The sequence below is a fragment of the Labeo rohita genome, chromosome 6 (assembly GCF_022985175.1).
Source record: "Labeo rohita strain BAU-BD-2019 chromosome 6, IGBB_LRoh.1.0, whole genome shotgun sequence".
Taxonomy (NCBI): domain Eukaryota; kingdom Metazoa; phylum Chordata; class Actinopteri; order Cypriniformes; family Cyprinidae; genus Labeo; species Labeo rohita.
Window position 1 is genome coordinate 11,535,641 of NC_066874.1, and position 24,391 is coordinate 11,560,031.

General features: G+C 36.7%; 1 protein-coding gene across 1 annotated transcript in view; it reads left to right on the forward strand.

Annotated features, from left to right (window-relative positions):
- The first annotated feature begins 3,405 nt into the window (after window positions 1–3,405).
- prkcaa (protein kinase C, alpha, a) overlaps window positions 3,406–24,391 on the forward strand; it is a 99,002-nt gene continuing 78,016 nt past the window's right edge. Inside the window, 2 exon segments of the mRNA XM_051112307.1 lie at window positions 3,406–3,784; window positions 4,612–4,643. Coding sequence (XP_050968264.1) covers window positions 3,615–3,784; window positions 4,612–4,643 — 202 coding nt within the window. The 5' untranslated portion in view covers window positions 3,406–3,614.

Genomic DNA, 24,391 nt, shown 5'->3' on the forward strand with positions numbered 1-24,391 from the left:
ATCAAGCGCTAAGTGGCACGTTGGTCGGGGGGTATGATTCTGCTTAGTTAGCAAGAGGTCCTGGGTTCACATTCCAGATGAGTCCACCTGCAGCTTTGAGAATGCTGTTCTTTAGGAGTATCCGTCCATCTGTCTGTCCTGCTTTCTTTGGCTCAGTCACACGGCATGGTTAGGAAGGACTGACATCGCCGAAATAGTTCAGTTGGGAGAGTGTTAGACTGAAGATCTAAAGGCCCCTTATTTGATCCAGGGTTTCATTGGAGTTGTGATGACTTTTTGCACCCATCCTGCAACTCGGGGGTCCATTGCCTTTGTCAGTGCCACCTTCAGAGTTGTTTCTACCCTGCAAACAGAAGGGCAGATGCAGCTAAGGCCACTTGGTTCCATGGTGTAACGTTTAGCACTTTGGACTCTGAATCCAGCGATCTGAGTTCAAATTTCGATGGAGCCTGCTTGTCTTTTTGACTGGCAGTGCTCCAAAACACTTTGAATTGGACTGAAATGAAGTTGACCTAAATTGAGCTGACTAACATCACCATTGTCTTCTGTAGACAAGCATTACAGACCTCAAACAAGTGTGGCTGGGCTGCAATAAAGCCTTCTGCTGTTTAAGGCACATTAATGCAGCATGAATGTTGTGAATGTCCTTAAATATAGAGTTACTCATATTTACAATCACTTTTTGAAATGTATCATGAGATACCTCGTTAATATAAAAGGCGCCTGTGTGAGCACAGTGAAATTCTTCAGGGGATGACTCAGTGTATTTAAAATTCTTTGCCAATTCTTGTACAGACTCAACTACTAAAACATTTGCAATAGTATCATTGCTATGAATCAGATTATTACTAGTTTTAAGACAATTTATTTTGAAGTGTTTATGCCTACTTGAATTGACTAGTGTGTTTATATGTTGCCACAATTTAGAACTGCTGCCTTGGTTTAAATGTGATTCTTTAATTGTCTTATCTCAGTTTACTTCCAAGTCATGTTCAAAGTTGGCTATTTTTGACTTAGGAATTTCTGTTGTTAAAATTGGATTTTCTGTTTTATGATGATTAAGTAGATGTTTTTAGTCAATTTTCTAACAAACAATGTCATATTGTGATCTAAAAGGTCAGTAATGAGATTATGTTTTTCTTACTCTCTCTGATCTGTTAGTAAATATCAGATCTATAAGTTTTACTCCTTCTAGTGATTCAAGTCCAGATTTTAAGAATTCCTCCTTCTAGTGATTCAAGTCAAAAATTCAAGAATTTAAAATCAGCTGTTTGAATTTAAATTACTCCATAGTTGATTTTAATTTTGATTTACCACTTTTAACCATCCAGTTAATGGTAAAATCTCCAAACGTCATACATTCACAGCAGCTTTCAACAAGAAAAAGCTGACAAGTTCTAAATTGATGTTTTTGAATTAGTAACAGGGGCACACAAAAGGTTTTTTTTAAGACATTTAGAGATTGTTTTTAAATTATTTACTTACGTGTACCATCAAACTGTTTTATAAATGCAATATCACACTGGTATCCACATGAAATCGCTCTATATCAGAATGGCTGTGATTACGGACAAATCACAGCCATGCTGATATTGAGTGATATCACATGGGTACGAGTGTGATATTGCTCATAAAATATTTGTTTTGGATCTGATTATATTCCTAATTTCTTTTTTTTCTTTATTTAGCTCATTTTTGAAATTTACCCTGATAAAACATGCTGTGTGTCTGAAGTACTGGGTTCATTTTTAACAACAATTAATAAAAAAGTTTAGAGGGGTCATATGACGTTGCTAAAAAAGAACATTATTTTGCATATTTGGTGCAATGCAATGTGTATATGCAGTTTTAGGTAAAAAACAAACAAACAAACAAACAAAACATTATTTTCCACATACTATACATTATTGTTGCTCTTCTCTGCCCCGCCTTTCTGAAACTCAGATTTTTACAAAGCTCATCATTCTTAAAAACGCAGTGTGCTCTAATAGGCCAACTATCCAGTGCATTGTGATTCTTTAAATATGAAAACGTAATTACAGGCTGTGAGTTAGAAGCGCCAGACCATCCTTGCAAAGTTGGAATTGCCCCACTTTATAGCCTTAACCCTTTGTACACAGCTGGCATTGTAGGCTACTCTCCCAGTGTCATGAAGCAATCCTCCGTAAATTGCGCTGCACACACATGAATATTTGTGTTGTTGGAAATATAACTTAACCACTGATTTCTAGTTGTGTACACATTTGGAAGGCCAAAGAAAGCACTTTAGCTTTGGCAATGAAACACACAGCATCTCCACAACATGGCAGCATCTGCAACAATACTACAGCCAGTATACAAAATTACGTCTTCTTTTTTTGCGCATACACTGAGAGGGTGCTCGCTGCAGAGCCAAACGGGAGGAGCTGGAGCTCTAGCTCCCCCTCGCTGGAGGTAATGGGTGGAGATAGACACCTAACCACACCCTAACCCTACCCCTTACCCTATCCTAAACATAACTCCACCCATTAGTTCACACAGAGGTGGAGCTGGACATCCAGGGAAGGGGAGGCCATTAGGCTGTGCAGTGAGCAGTACTTGTATACATTTGGGTGGTGTAATGCAAATCTTCCCACACCGTGACGTAGACATGTGGGGGCGTGTTTAAATGAGTTTAAACAACCCAATCCACCCTTTTCCACGTCACGCCAACCCCACCGGAAACATCAAAAACACTGCTCTTACAGGTCTACAAAATAAATAAATAAATAAAATAAATATAAAAATTGTTTTAACAAGTAAAAATAGTAAAAAATAGTAATAAAAGATCATACATTAATAATACCTAACTACAATTTTAGCTTACCCATTGAGAAGAAAGTCTGTATGTCCATCGTATCGATTGTAAACCCAAACATTCCATAAAATTCCCAATAAATAACAATGCAAAAACATTAAACAGAAAAAAGTGTTTTTTCCTTATTTCAGTAATTCAACTGGGTGTCAAAACAGTATAGCCCAACCCCTGTCCAATGGTTATGATTGTCATGTAAAACTGTGTTGTAGCCTACCCTTCAGCTAACTTTGCATTTTACTAAGCATTTTACTTAGGCTGGTGGTCTATCCGCATAGTCTTTCTTCATGGTGACACTTGACCAAGGATAGCTTGCTTAAAAAGCAAATTAAGAACTATTTGGCATGGTGAAGACCAGCCTGTACAGAGCAACACTGAGCAGGTAATGTAGAGATTTTGAATAGTTCAGGATCTACAGGTATTAAAGAAAGAGCAACCATACTCTTGTGATCTTATGGATTTTCTCACCGAAACTTGCAGACAGGTTTCTTGACCGCCGGATGACGCTCATTGCACGGGACTCATGATCTAGTGGAGAGCGTTATTATCCACTCCCAGCAGAAGGACACTTCAGTGACGTCACCTCAAGCGAGAAGGAAGCGGAGCGCTTGCTGGAAGCTGTCACACAGTAGTTGTGGCGAAAGCAAGAGAACCCTTTCCGCACGCGCGCACCCAACTGTTGCGCTACACGGACAAACGGCACGGCAGAAAAAGAACGTTGTAGTTATCTGACAGCAACTTCCACATACTCTGCGGGGAATTATTCTCTCCTGTTTCTGCGATGGCTGATGTCATACAAAGCAACGAGCAATCCTCTTCTGACGTTGCAAATCGATTCGCCCGTAAAGGTGCTTTGAGGCAGAAAAACGTCCATGAAGTGAAAAACCACAAATTTATTGCGAGGTTTTTCAAGCAGCCGACTTTCTGCAGTCACTGCACTGACTTTATTTGGTAAGTAGATCATTTCACTAATTTTTGCAATATTGGTAAAAGTTTAAAGATCATAACAGTGTTACTGTAGATCTTGCAGCTAACCTTCTACCAGGGGTTCATCTAGGAACAGACACTGTTTTAAGCATTTAAGAAACTCACTGTTTCCATTTCAGCGGTGTTCAGAACGCACATGAATAAAACACGTTTAGAGTTTACTGTCACACTGAACTCGGCTCCACACAGCTCATGCGCGTTAACTTGCTTTCCTAATAGAAATGTCTTGTTTTTGGACAGAACTAAAGCTAAAGTTACTTAAGTTTCATACTACTGCCGTATTCTGCATGCCTCACGTTTACTGGGGTTGCCATGATTTGGGCGTGATCAGTTTGTTCAGGCTTACAGTAGGGCATTTAGCTGCTCAGTCAAGTCATTGCTTCACACTTGTTGATAGTTTATTTAATAACATATCAAAGTAAAAATAGGATTTAGGGTCTCAGATATGATAAAATATGACAAAATTACTTAAATATAAAATGGTTAATCTAACACCACATTTTTGTATTTAATATTTAACATTTTTATTTTTTTGAACATGCTGGAGTGGTCCGCTTTAATGATCAAATTTATGCCTCCTGTAGAAGTCACTGTGAAATTGCATGCCCTTTTATTGTTTTCCCATATGTTCACTGATACAAATCAAACATTAGATACCATGGCTGTTCATGTACTTTTTAATTAAGGGATTGCTTGTTCAGTGGAAGAGAACTGATAGCTAAAAGCCCATTAAAGGATTTAGAGAGGCAGATCTCTAATGCATTGTTTTTTCTCTCTCTCCTCTTCAACAGGGGGTTTGGGAAGCAAGGATTTCAGTGCCAAGGTAAGCAGCCATAGATGGATTTGCATGTCCTGGTTATTCTCTGAATAGTCACTTTTATGGATCCTAACTTAAGAGGATGTTGCTGTGGTCCTAAACACCAGACATCGTTAGAAGCCGTTTTTTTCATTTGCACACGATCAGCTCAGTTGAATGCACAAAACAAGCAAATGTTGCAGATTGTAGTAATAGCAAGTAGTCACTGTTTGTGGTAATTGAGGCCTAAATTAGCAGAGAAAATGGGAGCTATAATGTCTCTCATAAACATCCTGTAGTTGGCCTTGAAGTAAATAACTCTTGTCTTAAAGAAACCCATCTATGGAAGTTACTAATATGAACCACTTATACTGTGTAATATGCCTTTTTAAATTGTTTATTTTTATTTTATTATTTTTTTTTACCCACATTTTACACTTTACATGTGCGGTCACATTTGCTGTTGTTTTGCGAAATTTCAAGTAGAAATTTGCTCAATCAGTTTCCCATGAGGGCAAGAATTTTCACCATTTTCAGATTTTGCTAATGTTCACAGTGGTCGTGCAAATTCACCATACTCACCAACAGAAAAGTGAAAATGATTCTTGTGTGAGCTTTTCTTAATACATCTCATAATACAGTGTTTTGAATGTGAAATGTCACTGAAATTTAAATTTGAAAACTAAATACTAATATATAAAAGGCATGTGATATACAAAAAAGAAATGCAAAACACTTTAATGTTAACACACATGATACTAAAATAATGCAATAAACATTAATTACAACACAAGGTGTATTATAAAGCCCTATATTACATAATCGATAATGTAATGGATACAAAGGAAGAAGAAACAGTTACTACAATGGCAAAACATTAAATGTGGGCTGTCACACAGAGATTTCTGGCAATGTGAATTATAAGATGACTTGTTTGTTTTTGTTTTTTCACTTCTAAAAACTGTACATTCAAAAGTATGTTACTGTAAATTTAAAAGAAATGTCCCATTATATCTATTACAATTTTTCACAGCATAGAGATACTTTATACAATTACCAGAAAAATCTTTTTTTTTATTATTATTTTTCACAGTGGTACACATGAATTGTGGTCACGTTTTTTACAGTCACATGCATTTTCTCTCTGTGTGTTTTAATTTATGTCATTCAATCACAAAACATGGACTCCATTTAAATCTGTATATAGTACAGTATTCTCACCACCTAGTGGACCTTTCTGTTAAACCAGTATGGAGGCCAAACATGAGAAACAAAATCTAAAAGTCTCTAAAAAAGTCTACTGATTTTAATTGTATATACTTTGGTCAGAGTTTTGCTTAACTGAGAATGACACAGATAATTAAGATTTTTGAAGACAAGCAAATGATAAGGATAAGAATTAGATTAACATGAGTGTATTACTCTGCTCTTGGGAGCTATCAGCAACCTAAAGGTTGGCCCACACTAAAAGATTGTTAAAATCTTATGAGATTTTCAAAATGTGAGAGACCACAAATATAGTAATAAAAATTATAGATTTAACAGTTTTGTTCCTATAGTGTGTTAAGTGCCACGATGTGACCAAGACAGCACACCACACACTTACCGATTCCGTTCACAAACAACTTGACTGTGAACACGGCAAATCTTGCAAAATCTCTCGCAGTCAAACGTGACTTTTAGAGTAAACAAATGATGGATGATGGGTGAGGAGGAAATGGCAAAAATTGTATTTAGGTTTCTTTTTTACCAAAGATTCACATAAAAAAAGAAAAAGGTTTGGGTGAAGAGTCGTGAAGATGGCATAAACGTGGACTTTACATGTTGCAGTGCGAGCTGAGGTGACTAAATGCTTCTGTCTTCTGTCAGCTCGCTTTCTGATTGGGAATCGTTTAGTTCTATGTGACAATCTACAGAGTGCATGCATGTTTGTCCTTGGGGATCCCCCCACACAACAGGATTTCTGAAAGCTGAGCTCTTGACATGAGATCATCAGCTGTGAATCAGCTGCCAATACTTTCTTGGCAAAACTAATTTCGATTTCGGGCCCTGCCCCTGCAAGGTCTCTTTTCGCATTTTTTGAATTATCAATCTGAGTATCACTATTACCGTCAAATATTTAGTACCAGAGCTTAAAATGCATAGCGTAGCATGTGCATCCTTCTGCTGCAGATGCACTGCAAGAGACAGAAAGAATGCGAGCTGTTATTGACAGCAATACCAAATAAGAGACCAAAATGACAAATGTGTTTTGGACATGCCCAGTTGTATTTGGTCCTGTATTAATAGTGGTTCTGCAGATTATACAGATGGAGTCCATATAAACCATATACCAGTCTTTATTTTTAAGTAAACTCAAGAGCCATTCCTATACACCCAGATGCAGATTAAAGCTTTCAGACTAAAAAGAAATTAAATCGGATGTCAAAAACAGGTTTGCAACTACTATCTTGGGTAAAAAGATAAACTGGAGGTGAACCTAGGTGTTGCTTTGATGCGTTCTGATGGTTTCTTCATATTGATTAAAACATTGCACTAAAGAAGCTTTCAAGAAATAGCTGCTCTGTTTGTGTGTTCTGCTAAGGTAAACTGAAAGCACAGAAAGCTTCAAGTTCAAGACAGGTGGAAAAAGATTTGTTTCAACTCTCTACTTACTGGTACTATGATATTGATAGCAGACGTCTTTCTCAATCTCTTTCTTTGTGACATGGATTTATGTATTGTAGAGTTAATGAAAGTTGATTTTGTGAGCATTGTAATGATTAAAAGCAAATGTCTTAACAAATGTCAGAAGACCAGGAAGATTTTAAAACGAGCGGTTTATTCATAAATCCGTGAGATCACTGTGGAAATACAACCAGAAGACAAAAGACAACAAATGCAATGCTAAAAAGGGGCAGGACTACATAAGGTCAATAAAAGAGAGAGCAGGAGAAAGAGAGTATATGCTTTCCATACATAATAAAATGGAATTTTGTGGCAAAACATGGTAATAATTTGTCATCTTTATCCTATTGTTTTACTATATTGGTTTGCTTGGTCTCTGTCATTGTTGGTTTGAGTTTTTTTGATGTTCCTTTGAAAAAAAAAAAAAAACTGAAATCATTTGGCAAAGTGATATGGACAGCTAATGCGGTCAAGACCTGCCTAGAACTACTTTAGCTGTGCGTTACTCTGAAAATAATTGCACACCTTAGAATGTTCTCCAACCAGTCAGATTCAAGCTTTAAACCCTTGTAGTATAATAATCCTTAAATTATGATATCATAGTTTACAGTCTGAAGTAAACTTGCCATATCATAAAGAGGTCAAATAATTTAGGACTTCTTAATTTATCATGAGGATCTTCATGGGTCCTCTATTATTTATTGTTTTTTCCTGCATGTTTGTTGTTGCTAAAAATCTGAAGTTATTGTTTTAAAACATTTTTATGTTCAGGTTTGCATGTAATAACTTGTGTAATTCATGTGACTCACTGTGATTCAAATATTATTTTTAGTAGTTGACTTCTTTTCAGATAGTTAGTCATTAAATCCTCAGCTCCGTAAACATTGCAGGTGTCACGATGGTCACAGATATGGAGGTGTACCAAATTTCACCAAGCTGAATGCTCACCACAAAAAAAAAAAAAAAAAAAAAAATCTTGCTCACAGATAACAGAATGTCTGTGTGGGTGAGTTGTTTAGTTTGTAATTAGTGCATCTATTTCCCCCAGCCTGACCCATTATAGACCAATTTCCAGAATGTTCGCAAAAATGGACAGCCAAATAAGACAGTCAGAGGAAAGTAGAGCCATTGCTTCCTCTCATGTGACTTTTCCCTAGTTATTCACAATTACCCCATCAAACTCATGCCATGCCACTGATAGAGCTTACAGAGCTGGAGGGAGATAAGAAAAATTCTAGTCTCCCTCTAAAACTTTACCCGCCTGTGTCACTGTTTGACAGTGTTACCTTAAAAAATGAGTGATTTATATGCAGCTGATCTCATTATTTGAGCCAGCTCTGGGTTTGAGCCAACTCTGCTCTGCACGACTGCTGCAGGAACTGCTTTCCTATATCTATTTCATATCAGTTTAATGTTCTAAAATGCATTGCATTTAACACAGTACACCTGAATTTCTCTTCTACAGTCATGAGTCCCTCTTGTGTGCCCTTTAAAACTTATTATATATATTTGCTTTATATATTGCTTTAATTATTGCCACTCTGGTGATCTTGCTCTCTATTACACTGAAAATAACGTTAGATTGGTTTGTCTTTTGATTGTGCCTTTCAGCCTAGCAGGTTAAACTGCTGAAATTAGTGATATCATTGCAATGACGGCCTTCCAAAATGACTTGTGATGATTGTCCATGCAGTATGTCCAATCTTTGCTCTCTATAAAATCACTTAACAGTTAGATGGCAAGATTTTATAAAGTCCCAATGAAAGACAAAGAGAAGACCATTTTCATACACTTCTACATAGAAAGAAAAATCTAAGGAGGTAAACTAAATTTAAGTATCAAAAGGCATGTTGGAGTAACATTGTTTTTAATCTGCAGAGAACCAGAGCATTGATTATTGTTAAGAGCACTTTAATGTACTGTAACATGGATTTTTATGCACTGAACTGCAACTCCATACTTAAGCTGAAATCCTTCAGCCATGCATGAGGTGACCTGCCTTCAGGCTTTTAGTGTTAAATCTATATTGTTTATTTTCTTTAGCATTGCTCACCCCCCCCTTTTTTTTTTAGAAAATATACTCAGCATACAACTTCTGAAAAGCTCCTCTCTCTTTGAGCAGAAGACCAAATTAAAAATATCTAGGCCCGACAGACCATCACATTTCAGACTTTGATATGGACATTTCACTCTAATGGATACTCTCTTTGTAGGGGGGATGAAAGGTATAAACTGTGCTTAAAAGATCAGTGGATTATGTGATTATCCCAAAAAGAGCTTTTGTCATGAAGTTCATAAGCTGTGTATTATTTTGAAAGACAGTCATAAAAATGTCATTATCATTAAACTGCACTCAGCACTAGATGTAATTTGCAATATTGCATTTTTCATTTGCAGCTAGTCAGATAGATTGACGAAAACAGAAAAATACCTGAAAGCATCTGTGCATTTTTGTATCTGAGAGGAAATTTCAGTGATAATGTGTGTAAATGTGTTAAAAAAAGTAAACTTTTTTGGAAAAAGTTTTGTTAAAATTAATAATTAAAAATGAATTGGTCAACATTTGATAGTTGTTGGACAAAGGACTCCAAAGGAACTTCCTGATATGGTTTTCTTGTGATGGGACAAAAATGTTAGGACTAGTTCAGAGATGTAGTGCAAAATTCAGTATGACAAAAGATTGGTTTAATTAACACATGGTTGATGAGGTGTTCTGTGAAGCCATATCAGGTAAAATTAATAGAGTAAAATAGGGATGTTCACAATGATTAAAATCAGTAATGCCTTAAAATTAACTGACTCTCTAAATCTGATATCAAACGCTGCTGAAAGTATACCAGAACTCAACCTAAATACTGTATACCTAAACAGAACACCAAATAAAATGCAGCCAACATATTATAACCAGGATGTCCACTGTTGTTTTCTGAATGAATGGATAATTCAAAATGCTTTCTGTCATTATAACAGAAAAAAATAATAAATAAAAGAAATAAAATAATTGTAAAATGAACATTTAAAACAAGGTTTTAATTATCTCCAAGTGTCACACAAGCCTTGGAGTCTACTGTCAATTTTAAATTGTAGTATCAGCATGGTACCAAAGTACCAATAGTTTTAACATTGTTAATTTTTCCTGTTCTGTTTTAAGACTATTATTTGCCAAAACAATACCCAACCTTCATCTAGTTCTGTTAATGATTATGGAACACAATACTAAATCGTGCTATGATCTAGGGGTGTTTATGGCCAAAAAATTATATATTTTTGTATATTTGGCAGAATTGCGACATACAGTATTCACCTTATTTTTTCCGTAAGAGCGGGCGTGGCCATTTGTAAATTTAATGTGTCTCATCTACGTCCAGCTATTTTAAGCTGTACAAAACAACTTGTTTTGCTGCTTGATATTGTAAACTGGTGGGTCTTACCATATTATTTGAATGTATTATCTTCATTATAAACACAGTGGCTTGTAGTGCAAACAGTTTTACCATTTACTGCACATCATTTCTCTCGTTATTTCTCTATGGCAGCTTATGAACTGGAAGTCTCACACATTACCAGAAAACTGCTTACTTCCGCATTGAAAAGTAAGGTGGATAAATCTCTCTCTTTAATTTGGATTAAAAAAAAAAAACTATATTATCTTTAACCTTTTATTTCACATCCCAATAAATTTCTCAATAAAACAATGTTCATGTTAAAGGCTTTAAAAACAAATATAGTGAATACATTGTACAATTGTACAATGTAAAAACAAAAATAATGCTTTTTAAAGCGGAAGTTAAATTCACTAACATAAAAATAAACAAAATAAAAACAAAAGGCATACATATGACACATTCATTAGCCAACTACAAATATTTTTGCACTCGTACTCTATTGCGCTCTGTCAGATTGGCGTGCTCGTGGTCGCTCATTCACTGAAGTCTGTGAAGTTTAGCTGAGACTCATGTGTAGAAGGCTCATGCACTCCTGACAGCAAAATGGAAATATTTCCATGACTTTTAAAAATGGAGAAACCTGTGAAATATAATTATTTAAAGGAAAACACCACACCTCAAATGCATTAAACAGCACAAGTAGCTGTTTTGTGCTTTCTGTCAGAGCATCTGACTGGGCAAACTGCTTTAAACTACATGTGTTAACTATGTCTTATATAGTTATTTTAAAGCCCTTGATATAAAGCATGTCTCATGTTTAGGACAAATTGGATTATGCACTTTCCCTGCAGCTAACTCCATGTGCTCTGCTATTTTTCAGATTTACTTTCAAATCAAATCACTGTATATCGATATAAACGGTATTGCCTCATACCATATCGTTTACAAAAAATATTTCAATATATCTTACAAAATCAATATAAAGCCCAACCCTACTCTGACCCAACCCCCGGTAACCGAAACAGCTTGGTTGTGACTGTGATTTCACATTGGGTCATTGGAGCTCTACAGCAACAGCATTATAGTACACAATCTGTAGAAAAGCATTGTAATATCTGTAGTGGCTGTACAGTCAATCATTCTTCACTTCTGCAGTGGGAATATCATGGAGAGCTAAGGATTAGCATGTCAGATATTAACACTGGTGCTATTGAGTTATCCATTGAGGAAGAGTCTTTAGACGTGAGCGTAAAAAGGGGGGTTGGGTGTTTCAGGGAAAGCCGCATTATAAATGCACAGATCAAGCAAAGCTCTGCATTAGTGTATATGACTGGTGCATGTGCCTGTGCAAACACATTAGCCGTGTAATGCTTCCACTCTAAATTACTGCACACTCTGACCGTGATTGTGTGTAGATTTTTTTTTTTTTTTTTTTTAGATAATATTATTTGATGGGGAAACATGGATTCTTGTCCATAAAGAAGAGAGAGAGAGGTAGTTGGTGGGTTTTTGATGGGAGATAACAACATGATAGTAATTCAACAAATGGAAAGATGAAGGCTTTTGGCTTCCTCTTAAAGCAGATCATCAAAGCAAATGTGCTCATGTGCTTCTGGTGAACTGCAACATTATACTTCCACTGTTCATATCTCTTTGCACGATCATTTACAAAACAGGCAGTCTGTCTCTTTTCTCTCCCTGGACTTGTTTACACCTGACATTAAGATGCGTTTTCCTTGATATAAATCTTAAGTGTCCAAGAACACATTACCACATTATTCAGAGCTGTTCGCAACTGAAAAAGTTATTATGTCTGATTCAAAACAGTGAAATAGAACCTGAGCATGAGTAACAATGCTTCTGGACAGACGTCTGTTTCAATCAGTTCTGTAATTTGGCAACTAAAAAGTTGTACTTTTTTTTTTTTTTTTCACAGTGTGTGTGTGTGTGTGTGTGTGTGTGTGTGCAATCTGAGTGTGTATATATGTGTGGAAAGGTGCAATACAAGAAAGAGAGACAGAGGAGGCAGAGAAGAGCACTTTAGCAGGAAACAAACTACACATTTTCCCTTTTTTTGTGATAATTTATGACAAACATAACATGACTGTTTAGATAAGAAACTTTTACTAATCAGCACTGGTGACATTAAAAGACAAAACAACTTACCATAGCCTTGAGCTATCCAGGGTTGTGTTTCCATTCAGTGATGTAATTTGTAGCTTAATAGTACAATGCATTGTTGGAAAAATTCTAGCTAGAAATAAAAGTATTTTTGTTGTTCATCTGTTGTTGGAAACACTGGATTGACAGTACAGAACTGTTGTTAATGACATCACACAGGTTTTGGAGTAATAACTTCTGCTAATAATTAATTCGATATTGACTTACTGACAGGTTTTTGCTGTAATTAAAGGAGAAGTCCACTTCCAAAACAAAGATTCACATATAATGTACTCAGCCCTTGTCATCCACAATGTTTATGTCTTTCTTTCTTCAGTCGTAAAGAAATTATGTTTTTTGAGGAAAACATTTCTGCATTTTTCTCCATATAATGGACTGGTATGGTGCCCAGATTTTGAACTTCCAAAAGGCAGTTTAAATGTGGCTTCAAACGATCCCAAATGCAGCTGTAGACGATCCCAGCCGAGAAAGAAGGGTCTTATCTAGCGAAATGATCGGTTATTTTCATAAAGAAAATACAATTTAAATACTTTTTAATCTCAAACGTTCGTCTTGCCTTTTTTCTCAATTAACTTTGTGTATTCTGACTTAAGACAATTAGGGTATGTCAAAAAACTCCAATCGTATTTTCTCCTCCAACTTCAAAAATCATTTCAAAATCATCCTACATCGCTGCAGAAGTTCCGATCCAGTCTTTGCAACGTGAACATGCAAAGAAGATCAAGCAGCCTTAACAAAAATGGTAAAACAGCAATATAGGACGATTTAGAAGTTGAGGGAGAACATGAGATGGGAGTTTTTCGACATACCCTAACTGTCATGAACCGGAACAAAAACAGTCCAAGCAGAGTAAGACGAGACAAGCGTTTGGCATTAAAAAATATATATATTGTATTCTTTTTATTAAAATAACCAATCGTTACACTAGATAAGAACCTTAATTCTCGGCAGGGATCATTTACAACCGCATTTGGGATTGTTTGAAGCCGCAATTAAACTGCATTGTGGAAGTTCAAAATCGGGGCACTATAGCAGTCCATTATATGGAGAAAAATGCTGAAATGTTTTCCTCAAAAAACATAATTTCTTTACGACTGAAGAAAGAAAGACATGAACATATTGGATGACAAGGGGGCGAGTAAAGTATTTGTAAATTGTTGTTCTGTAAGTGGAGTTCTCCTTTAAGGAGGACTACTTTGGTATTTTTGTTCTATACTGTTTTGATTTTTTTTTTATGGATGTTTGATTTAATCATAGTTTTCCTCTTACATAGTTTCCCCAGAGTACTAGAGCACATTCACATGTGCTCACTCTTCAAAAACTTTCTTTTCATTCTATTGAGAAACTTATAGGTATAAAATGATATCTGTGATATTTGGAATGAAAGATATTGCCACAGGAAAACTAATATAGACAGATATAGATCGTACTGCTTATTGAAGTCCATGTCATGCTATCAAGAATCTGTGCTTCTAACCACAGGTGGAGAGCTATTTCAAACACACTATTTTGTGATGATGTTTGCAAATGTTGGAAGCTGGAACTAGGGTTTTGAAATTTGTGACCATAGTTGACACCATAAGCCAAAAGTGCTTTTGAGAAACGCACCCCATGATGATTCTTATATTCTCAGGCAGCCACAGAGTTTGTTTAATGTTTTCTGCAGATGACGGAGAAACAGCTGCTGTAGTGCTCAACAAATTACAAGAGACGTATGTTAGAAAAAGAGGTCTTTAAACCAGTGGCCTCAAGACAATGGAAATTTCTTTTGTTCTGACCTCATAATCATAAATCTGGTCTGTTAGCAGGAGACAAAAGCTTAGGTTGCTATAGTGACTCTCAGGACAGTCTTTGTGAGCGTAGTCAGGGTTTTAGCCCTTCACTGTGATGAAGATTCAGTGAGGTGGAATTACTTTCCCAAAGCAACCAGTTGGAAGGTGCATTGTAACAAAGCTCTAGTGCATAGCATAGCTGTACCAAATGTATACAGTCCGAAACAGTGTGGTGCTAGAATGTTACAGGGAGTTGGAGGTGATGTGTTGGGGGAACTTCAGGTCTCCAGAAAAGTAAATAAATTAACCAATAAAGACCAGGGAGCCATTGGCAAAACAATGAATAGGCTTTTTGGTAGACTAGTAGAATTCATTTAAAGAAACTATGTTTTTTGTAGTTGTATTTAGTATATGTTGTATTGTGATAAGTATATGTTGTAATTTGATTCATCCTACACTGAAAAAAAAATTGCCGCAGGGTTTACAGTTTTCACTAGTAAATTTTGCAAGTAATTACAAAGAAACAGCAAGTAACTGTAACTTGATGTAAAGCAACTGTATGTAAGGTTTTTTAACATTGAAATGAGTTTAAAAATCATTCTGATCTGATGTTACTCTGACTTCTAATATGGCTAATGGCTGTTTCTTTCCCACAATCTGTTCTGGGAGTATGTATGTTTGGGGAGTGGGTACAAAAGTCCACAAAAAGGGCAAATTGCTTGCCATGCAAGTAGCCTCATAAGAGTAAATCTTGGTTTGGCTTTTATTTAATGGTGAGAGCTTTTAAAAGGAAAGGCTGCAGTACAGATGCCAAGCTGGCCTTTCTGCAGCTAGACGATTAAGTAATATTAGTTGAATGTATTGCATTTTTGCATTTGATGTTGATATAAAAGTTTTACTGACTGTAAGTAACTTTGCAAGTACGTCACCTTATTCAACTAACCCTAACATTAAACTAATACTCTACTAATACGCTAATTGGAATTAGTTGACATAGTTGCAAAGTTACTTACATGTAGTGAACAGTGAACAATCTAAAAGGGACCATCAAAAAATGGTCATATGGTAACCACATGTGGTCATATGAACATATGCTAGTTTATATAGACTAGCCTAGCCTAGTTTATATGGATTTGAGAAAGGGCTTTAGTTGTCTTTACTTCTTCACTTATCTTCACTAACTTAAGAGCAAGTTCATGAGCAAGTGTGAGTATGTTTTGTCCATCTTTTTGACTGACTCATCTAAATGAACCAGTTCATAAGAGCATTTTTTTCACATCACATCTCACATTCTATTTTTGTGCATGGGAAACATTTGTGCAAACTAACAAGATAGTATCTGGCAATATCTGATGGGTTTTTTCCTAACTGTCATGTTGTTGTTATTATTTTGTCACAGTTACTACCAGTGCAGTCTGAAACCCTGGACTTAGAACTCTCACTGAGTTTTGTTCCCAAACCCCTCCTTAACAGACAGCAAGCCAAGTGTATTTTCCCTTACCAATTTGGAAAAAAAAAATAAAATTGTGAAACTAAACTATGCATTCCAGCCAGTAAAACACATGCTGAAAATCAAACTATGCATTTCAGGGGAGATTTTCAATAGGTGAATTCATTAGGTCATTAGTCTGGTATCTATTCCAGATAATGAACTAATGAATCTCAGCATGCAGAACCCCATTTGATCCTACTGCAGCCTTTTCCTAGAGGTGTGTCTGATCATAGAGCTAAATTGACCATGTTCTCAGGCTTTACCCACTGTCTGCAGTGTTAAATCTATGCCCCTCCTGAATCTTCAAGAATCTCCTGAACTGCAAGTTTGTATGTTTTTTTATTTATTTATTTATTTATTTTATGTATCGAAATATATATATATATATATATATATATATATATATATATATATGTATAGTATGTATATGTATAGTATTTATTCTAATAAATGCTGGAATATGGTTAATACTGTATTTATACAATTTATATGCAGTTGAGTGCATTTGTTTGTATACTATTTTTGGAATCTGCAACAAGTTTATAATTAAAAAAAGAAAATAGATCATAAAAATTACATTTTGGTTATTACTATTCAGGTTGAAGTCATCATAAAACGGAAATAGCAGTTGTCTTTTCTTCTTTATTGTAACGCAAATCTGAGTGAAATAGCTTCTTAGAAGAGAAAAGAGTCTTGATTTTGTCCATTGGGAATTCATTGGATCATTGCTGTTTGCCAATTGCTGCAATCTCATGTAAGTAATGGGTTGCTGGAGGGGAGGGCTTATTGACCAGTCCTTAGGATGGTGCACACGTCATCACAGAAATGATGGCGTTGTAAGGGGGAGGGGAAATTAATGTTTTTCATTACAGATTATGAGGACACCTGAATTAAATAATAAGTTTAAAAAAGTAAATAAATAAATAGTTATGTGTTTGAATAAATTTATAATGAATTTTCCATAAAAAAAAAAAAAATGAAAAAAATATATATACAGTTGTCAAATTTGATTTCATGGTGACTTTCACTATTTCACATAACTGATATTTACATTACATGTATTGTACAAGACAAAAAAAAAAAAAACAGAATTTAGACAAAATTATACTGGTCAAAAATCAACTTGATTCTTATTATGGTGTTTAGCTTATTCAGTGATCAGTGAGAGTTGGTATGTTTTGTGATCGTTTACATGAGGTCCTGTTTTGTCCTGCCTACTGTTATTCAGAAAAAACCTCCATGTCCTGCAGATTGTTTGGTTTTCCAGCATTTGCACATTTGAGCTCGTCCTAACAGTCGCTATGTAAACAGAATGATTTGTGTAAAATTATTTTCTGTTTAAGTGTCTAATGTTGCTTCTGAAGGGCAGTACTAAAATAATAATAATAATAAAAAAGTTTTCTCTTATATTTGTATAAATTCTTCACTCCTATATTTTCCGTATGGATTGCTTTATACAAACTGCACTTATGCACTCCTCTGTATATATATATAATTTGAAAGGATTGGAATTCTGTATGATTTAATTTATTTAAGTGACAATTTTTTAAGGGAGAACCTGAATATTTTACTCCTCCTGACACTTCAGCTGAGGGCCATAATGTGCTATGATGGGGAATGTGGTATTTTATGGCTCATTCTTTATTAAGAGTAATCACAGCTCTGGTCGTCCAGACAGCACTGCAGCTCAAATGTGGCCCATGAGGTTGATGCAGGACGTAGGCAATCACTCTGCAGTCACCTAAATTACCATGGCTGAGTTGATTTATTTACCTTGAGATGAATGTAATTCCACTCTCCTGCGATACTCATCTAAACTAGTCTTTGGATTTATTCTGTACTTTCTAAATTCACAAACGTAAACTTAGTAGAATGCCCTTTCACAGCATATACATCTTACAGTTTTTCTTTTCTTTAATCTCTCCTATCTCTCTCATTCAGTTTCAGCTTCATACCTTTGCTTCTCTCCATTTTACATTTACATTTATTCATTTAGCTGGTGCTTTTACCAAAGCGCCTTACAAATAAATTTTGTTTTGTTGATGTGTGCACACATTTTGTGCTATGTTGTAATGTTATTTAGAGATATTATGTGGTTTTGCTGGCAGGTCCCAGGAGGTCGACCTCTATAATTATCCATTATGAAGAGGTCAGGCAAAGGTAGACTGTCCTAATAAAACCACTGGGTTTTCTTACTGAGTTTTGTGCCAGTTTTTTGTCATTTGAGCAAAGGCAAACTTTCAGCTTTACAAAAACAGAGGTTTATTTAACAACAAATTTTTCTGTTAGGTGCGGATAATGATAATTAATCATTGTGAATCATTGTTAATTAATGTTATTTGTTCTCAACCAGGAAAATACAGGAAATTTTACAGCTATGAATTTGTAGTCTTTAGGACATTCCTACAGACACATTCATTTTGACAAAACCCTATATTACATAGATAACCCAGAAGAATCTACAACAACCAATTAAGTGAATAACAGAAAACTAAACAGTTAAGTCTGCTGTCACACCCCTGGACTATTTGGTTTTTCCCTCATGTGCCCATATATGGTTGTTCCTGTCCTCGCTGAGTCTTTATTAGTTAATCATCACCTGTTTTGTGTATCATTAGCCACCCTTTATAAGTTGTTTGAGTTCAATGCTTTGTGTCTGGTCTCAGAAGACCAGACCAATAAAAAGAAAGCGTTGTATTTCCCCACGTTTTATTTTTCCGTTTTCAGTCAGTGTTTTATTTTTTCCTGCTGTTATGAATGACCCTGCCATCCTTGTCCTTCTGCTGGAGCAGGGGGATTGCTCTCTCGAGGATCACACCACAGACTTTGTGTTCCTCGCCAACCTTACACACTACCCAGACAGCTGCCTCTGCTCGTTTTTCCAAGCTGGACTTAACACTGCTGCACGAGCGCTGTCCGGAGAGGGTCCTCGAGAGAGCCTTACCGCCTATGTTGAGTGGGTTCTGGGGTCCTGCAACTCTCCGCTGACCGTGGACTTTGTGGATGATGACACCAGCCCGACTCTTGACCCAGAGCCCAGCCAACCATCACCCGATTCACAGAGCATGAGCCCGAGCCCACTGCCGACGGAGAGCCAGAGCCCAGCATGACTGATGAGCCATCGCCACAAGAAGCGACAGTGCTGAGGATTTCCCCGGAGCCAGAGCCCATCACGTCCAACCAGGTGCAAGAGCCAGCTATATCGCACGTGACGGTGGAAGTTACAGTGGCGCGTGAGGGTGCTGAGGAAAGCCCCGCCCACTGCACCATCTCTGAGGGTTAGCGGAAACTGGATTTGGGACTGTGGTATTTTGAACAGGACTTGATTGATTTCAATGAGGACATATATGCAGACATGCCCCCTCTTATCCCACCATTATCAGAATTGTCAATTGATCCTGAACCCTCTGTCTGCCCTGATTTGTCTGCCTGCCTGGATTTTTCCTCCACCCTCCCTCCCTCTCTTGCTTCATCCACTCATCCCTGCCTCAGCCATGCCACCTCTGTCTCCTGACAGCCTATCCGCTCACCCTCACCCCACCATCTCCCTCGTCCCTCCGACTCCGCCTTGGTCGGTCATCATCCCACCATCGCCTCAGGACTCCACTCCTCCGGATGTGCCTCGTCGCTCCGTCCTGGACCCTTCTGTCTCCTCCTTGGCTCCTCCCTCCATTGTCACCACGCTGGATTTTGTTTGTTGTCCTCATCCCAGGAGTTCGTTCTCCGCCAGCGCCTCCTCCTGCACTGACTTCCTGTTGCCATCCCACGTTCATGATTCTTACACTTACCCAACCTTACAGTATTAAACTCTGTGGCATGAGCGTCGTCACTGTTGTAAACTCCTTTACGTTTCTATTTCTAATACTGTAATTCTTAAACAGTTATTATATTTTTAATATTTTTACTTATTTAAAAAAATAAAAAATCCACTTACACGACAGAGCTATTTACTTTGCCCTTAAGTAATATTGGCACCCTTGGTAAATATGAGCAAAACAGGCCATGGGTTGCTGTTAATTATCTTCTAACCTTTGTAATAACTGCTGCTGTTCTAATTGCTTTTAATGTTTACAAGGCTATATAAAAACTCATATTCTCCTACAATGCTTAATGAGGTTAGAGAACACAGGGCAAGAGATCTAAAACCATTCCACCAAACAGAATCTACAATCATCCAGAAACTCCATGTTAGAATCCAGATATTACTTTTTTTTAAAAAATAACTGCATTAGGGCTGTCTGATGTTAAAAAAATGTTAATCATATTAATTACATGATGACTCATCTAATTAATCGCAAATTGATCACACATTTGGGCTGAGAAATTACCCCCCCAAAATAAAAATTTTGAAAAGTCATTATTGTGTAATATGAGAAAAGCATTGAATAGACACATTATTACAAAAAGACGCTTTAGAAAAGTCCTTGTCCTGCATCATGTTTGTCAGCACCTGCATGCAATGCATGTAAGATGACATACTGGTCTGGGCGCGCTAGGGTGGTGTGTGTTAATTTTGTGATAATGCGATAATTTTGACGCATTATTTTTCCACAATTAATCACACCTAATTGACACATTAAATTGATGGCTCTAATCTGCATATCTTCTGTTCTGTAAACTGTTCCTCATTTCTTTTCAACACCCCAAATGAAGAAGTTCCTCAGGAATTCCAAATTGTACAAATTCCAAATTTATCACCATGAATGTTCAGACACTCCCCGTTTTTAAGTGCTTGATCTCTCTGTCTCTTATACACAGACACACCCACACGTAGACACACAAAATAAATAAATAAACACAATAGGAATTTGATTTGAGAGGTTTGCTAATACCGTTTTACACACCAGGCTCCAGACAATTGTTTTCATTTCATGTTTCCTATTACAGCTATTGCCCATTTACACTTGCAAAAACAGGATAAGTAAATATTTCAGAACAAATCTCATACCAGATTACACACTGGTTGAAGTAGCTGGTAATTTGCTCAGGATGCTTTTAATACAGGAGTCCATTTAATAAAGAAAAACAACAGTTAATTTGTTATGCCTCCTCAGGTTGGACATGATATCGTCTTGGTCATGAACATGCTCTCAAGGCTAAAGGGAATCATACCACCTGGATGTACTGTTTAACCTTATAAGCTCAAGCTAGAGAGGCTCAATGGTGCTTCTTTGGGAACAAATGACATAGCAGCCCTCTCCCTCAACCTAGCTGACATAAGCAGTCTTTTGCTACAGCTGTACAGGCACAAGAGGTTAAGGATCTGACAGCTAAGATGAATTCAGATGGCCCTATGGCCCATGATCTCATCTGAGGAGTCTGATCTTGAGGGCCAGCTGTCTTAATCATAGGCCCCTCTCACTGAGAGTTGGTCTGGCTGAGAGGTGGGAGAGGCAGGATCAGAGCATGCCTTATCAGATGTACTGGATGTAAATGACCCATATGTTTCTTATACAAAGGAGGTACAAACAGACAATTGACTACTGAAAAAATGGGGGCTGAGGGTGACGGTAACACTTTATTTTGATAGTCCACTTTAGGCATTCTACTAACAGTAAGTAACTTTGCAACTGCATGTAAACTAGTCATTAGAGTATGAGTAGACTGTCTGCTTAATATCTTCTAACACTCTTCTAAACTTTGCAAGTATATGTCAACTTATTCTACTAACCCTAAACCTAACCTAACAGTCTGCTCTGAGAGTTAGTAGACATGTAGTTGCAAATTAATGAGAATTACTTGACATGTAGTTGCAAAGTTACTTATAGTTAGTAGAATGTCTAAAGTGGACTATCAAAATAAAGTGTAACCAGGGTGACTGTTGAGCTTTCAAGTTCAGAGCCCAATGTTCTTCGAGGGCTCTTTGAAAGACTGTCAAATTTCTAAATATACTCCTTGTGACAAAGCATGCAAGTAATCTCTCTAGCTTTGATGGAGCAGATACTGCAGCACATAATTATTTTGTTGCTTCTCTCCTCTCTTCCCTCCTCTCCTCAGTTTATGGGCACATATCTGTGCAGGCTGTCATATCTACAACATCTATCCGCTGTAGACTAGCTATTTATTGCACCAACACTAAGCTGTTAGGGAAAATCCAAATAAGAGCTGCGGGAACTGCTTATAACAAAATCACCATCCGTGATCTTAATTGCGATTTTCCCAGTTTGAGATGTACTATCAAGAATATCCAGGCTGGAACAAGCCTATGGACTTAAACCTATTTGTAGAATTTAAAACATAGTAGTGCATAAAAGAATATGTTTCAAAATGGAAATTAAAACCTAAGTTAAGCTTTAAAACAGTGCATAAACTTCACTATGACTTAAATGTACATTGATTTGTATGAAACCTTTTAAAGTTCAGTCAAGAGCAGTAAGTGATTTTTCTCATTGTCTTGTTGTTTGAGTAACATTCTAATCTACACAGATGCACAGATCTAATATACTGACACACCTCCGATTTCTTTCCCAGCTGTTTATGTTTACTTGGGACATAACTGACTGACACTCTTTATGTAAATACTCACCAAGATGGAGATTTTGACATATTTTTGTGTAATTTGACCATTTTGGCTTTGCCTGACACCACAAGTATACTTTGCCTAGGCTCATTGCTTGTGGCAACCTTTTTGAATTATTACATACCTTATTGCACGTTTCACAACAGTGAAATGTCTAGTGAAATGACACATGACCACAGCCACGTCATTATTATGTTGGTAGAGGCACATATTGCAGCATTTTTATTACGTTGCTTCAGGCACAAACTGTGTGGTGGTTCAGAATTCAAGTATCGCTAAAAGGTTAATGTTCTATCATGTTGGAAATACCCCCTACCAAAGTCAACTCTAAATGATAGTGTATATATAAGATATAAAAATGCTTTTTCCAATGCAACCTAGCTATTTTAACTTCCTTATATGCTGTTTTGAGCTGTTTTGTCAAACCATAGTTTCATGGGATTCATACCGGAGTGCTTACTATACAAGTTCAACGCCATATTGCGTGAGCTGTCAAGCAAATCTGCTGCGTTAGCAAAGCTGTATATGTAGTGCTAACATTCAAAACTGAATCAGTTTTCAAATCTTGCAGCATGTTAAAATTGTTTTGAAGTCACAATAATGTCCAAGGAATTGTGTTAAAATTAGGCTTTTTTATCAAAACTATGGCCCTGTAAATGATAATTTGTGTTAAAAGGAATAAAGGTTTTACTGCCTCTAGTGTTTATTTTTTACTGAAAAGCACACCGCTTTGAAGGAAAGTAATGGTGTGCGGCACAATGACAATTTATCAAAATTGAAACTAAAATTTGATTTATCGTATTTTTTTTTTTTTTTTTTTTAATACATCACTACGCATGAAGGACACATGATATAGAAATCGAATTTAATTTGATCAGTCATAGCCATCTGGTAGGCAGTCATCACAGTACTTTTAACTTTGTTATGAGAACATAAAATTTACAGTCTATGATTTGCTTGAAAACTGAGTAGATGTCTTTAAGATCTATCACAATATAATATCGTCAGATCGCCCACCTCTGCATGCTACCAATATTACTATCTATACAATCTATATGCTAATATATCTTTACAGACACTCTTAGTGGTATCCTGGGGTGTTATCAGAACCATTTGGTGTAAAGCCCTGGTCGGAATGAGGCTTCTCAGTTTCAGTTCGGATGTGGGATTCCAAAAGCCAAAGTCTGTATGAATGGGAGAGAGATAGGACAGCACAGTAATACAACTCTTACCCACGGTTTCAGAGACATGGCTTAAGCCTAGTCCCCAAATAAAATGTAAGTCTGAGCTGTTTTAACTGAAAGAAATTTGCACTAATTGATCTTGATAATGCCAGTGCCCTTGTTTTGTCTCAAGATGCACACCAGTAATGTTTTTTCTAAGACACGTTTATAAAAATTACTTTAAAATACTAATTGAATTATAGCCTAGTCCTGGCTTAAGCTAAGTCCTGTCTGTGAAAACAGGCCATTATACTGTGTACAGTCTGCTACATACTATGGACTGTGCTTCTCTACTTGAGCTACTTGAAACTGCAGGCAATTTCAGGCACAGGAGGTACAGAAACTAAGAGGCTTTTTCCCTCTGGCTACTATGGGAACAGAAAGTCTTGCTACTCTAGAGGTCAAAGGACTCTTGATGAATGTAGTGACCATAGTCCTGGTGACCTAACATAGCCTGAAAGCTGCAGACATAGCAGAGGTTGTGAACCAGGAGGTAAGCCAAATCTTACAGGCATGTGTGAAATGATTGTTTAT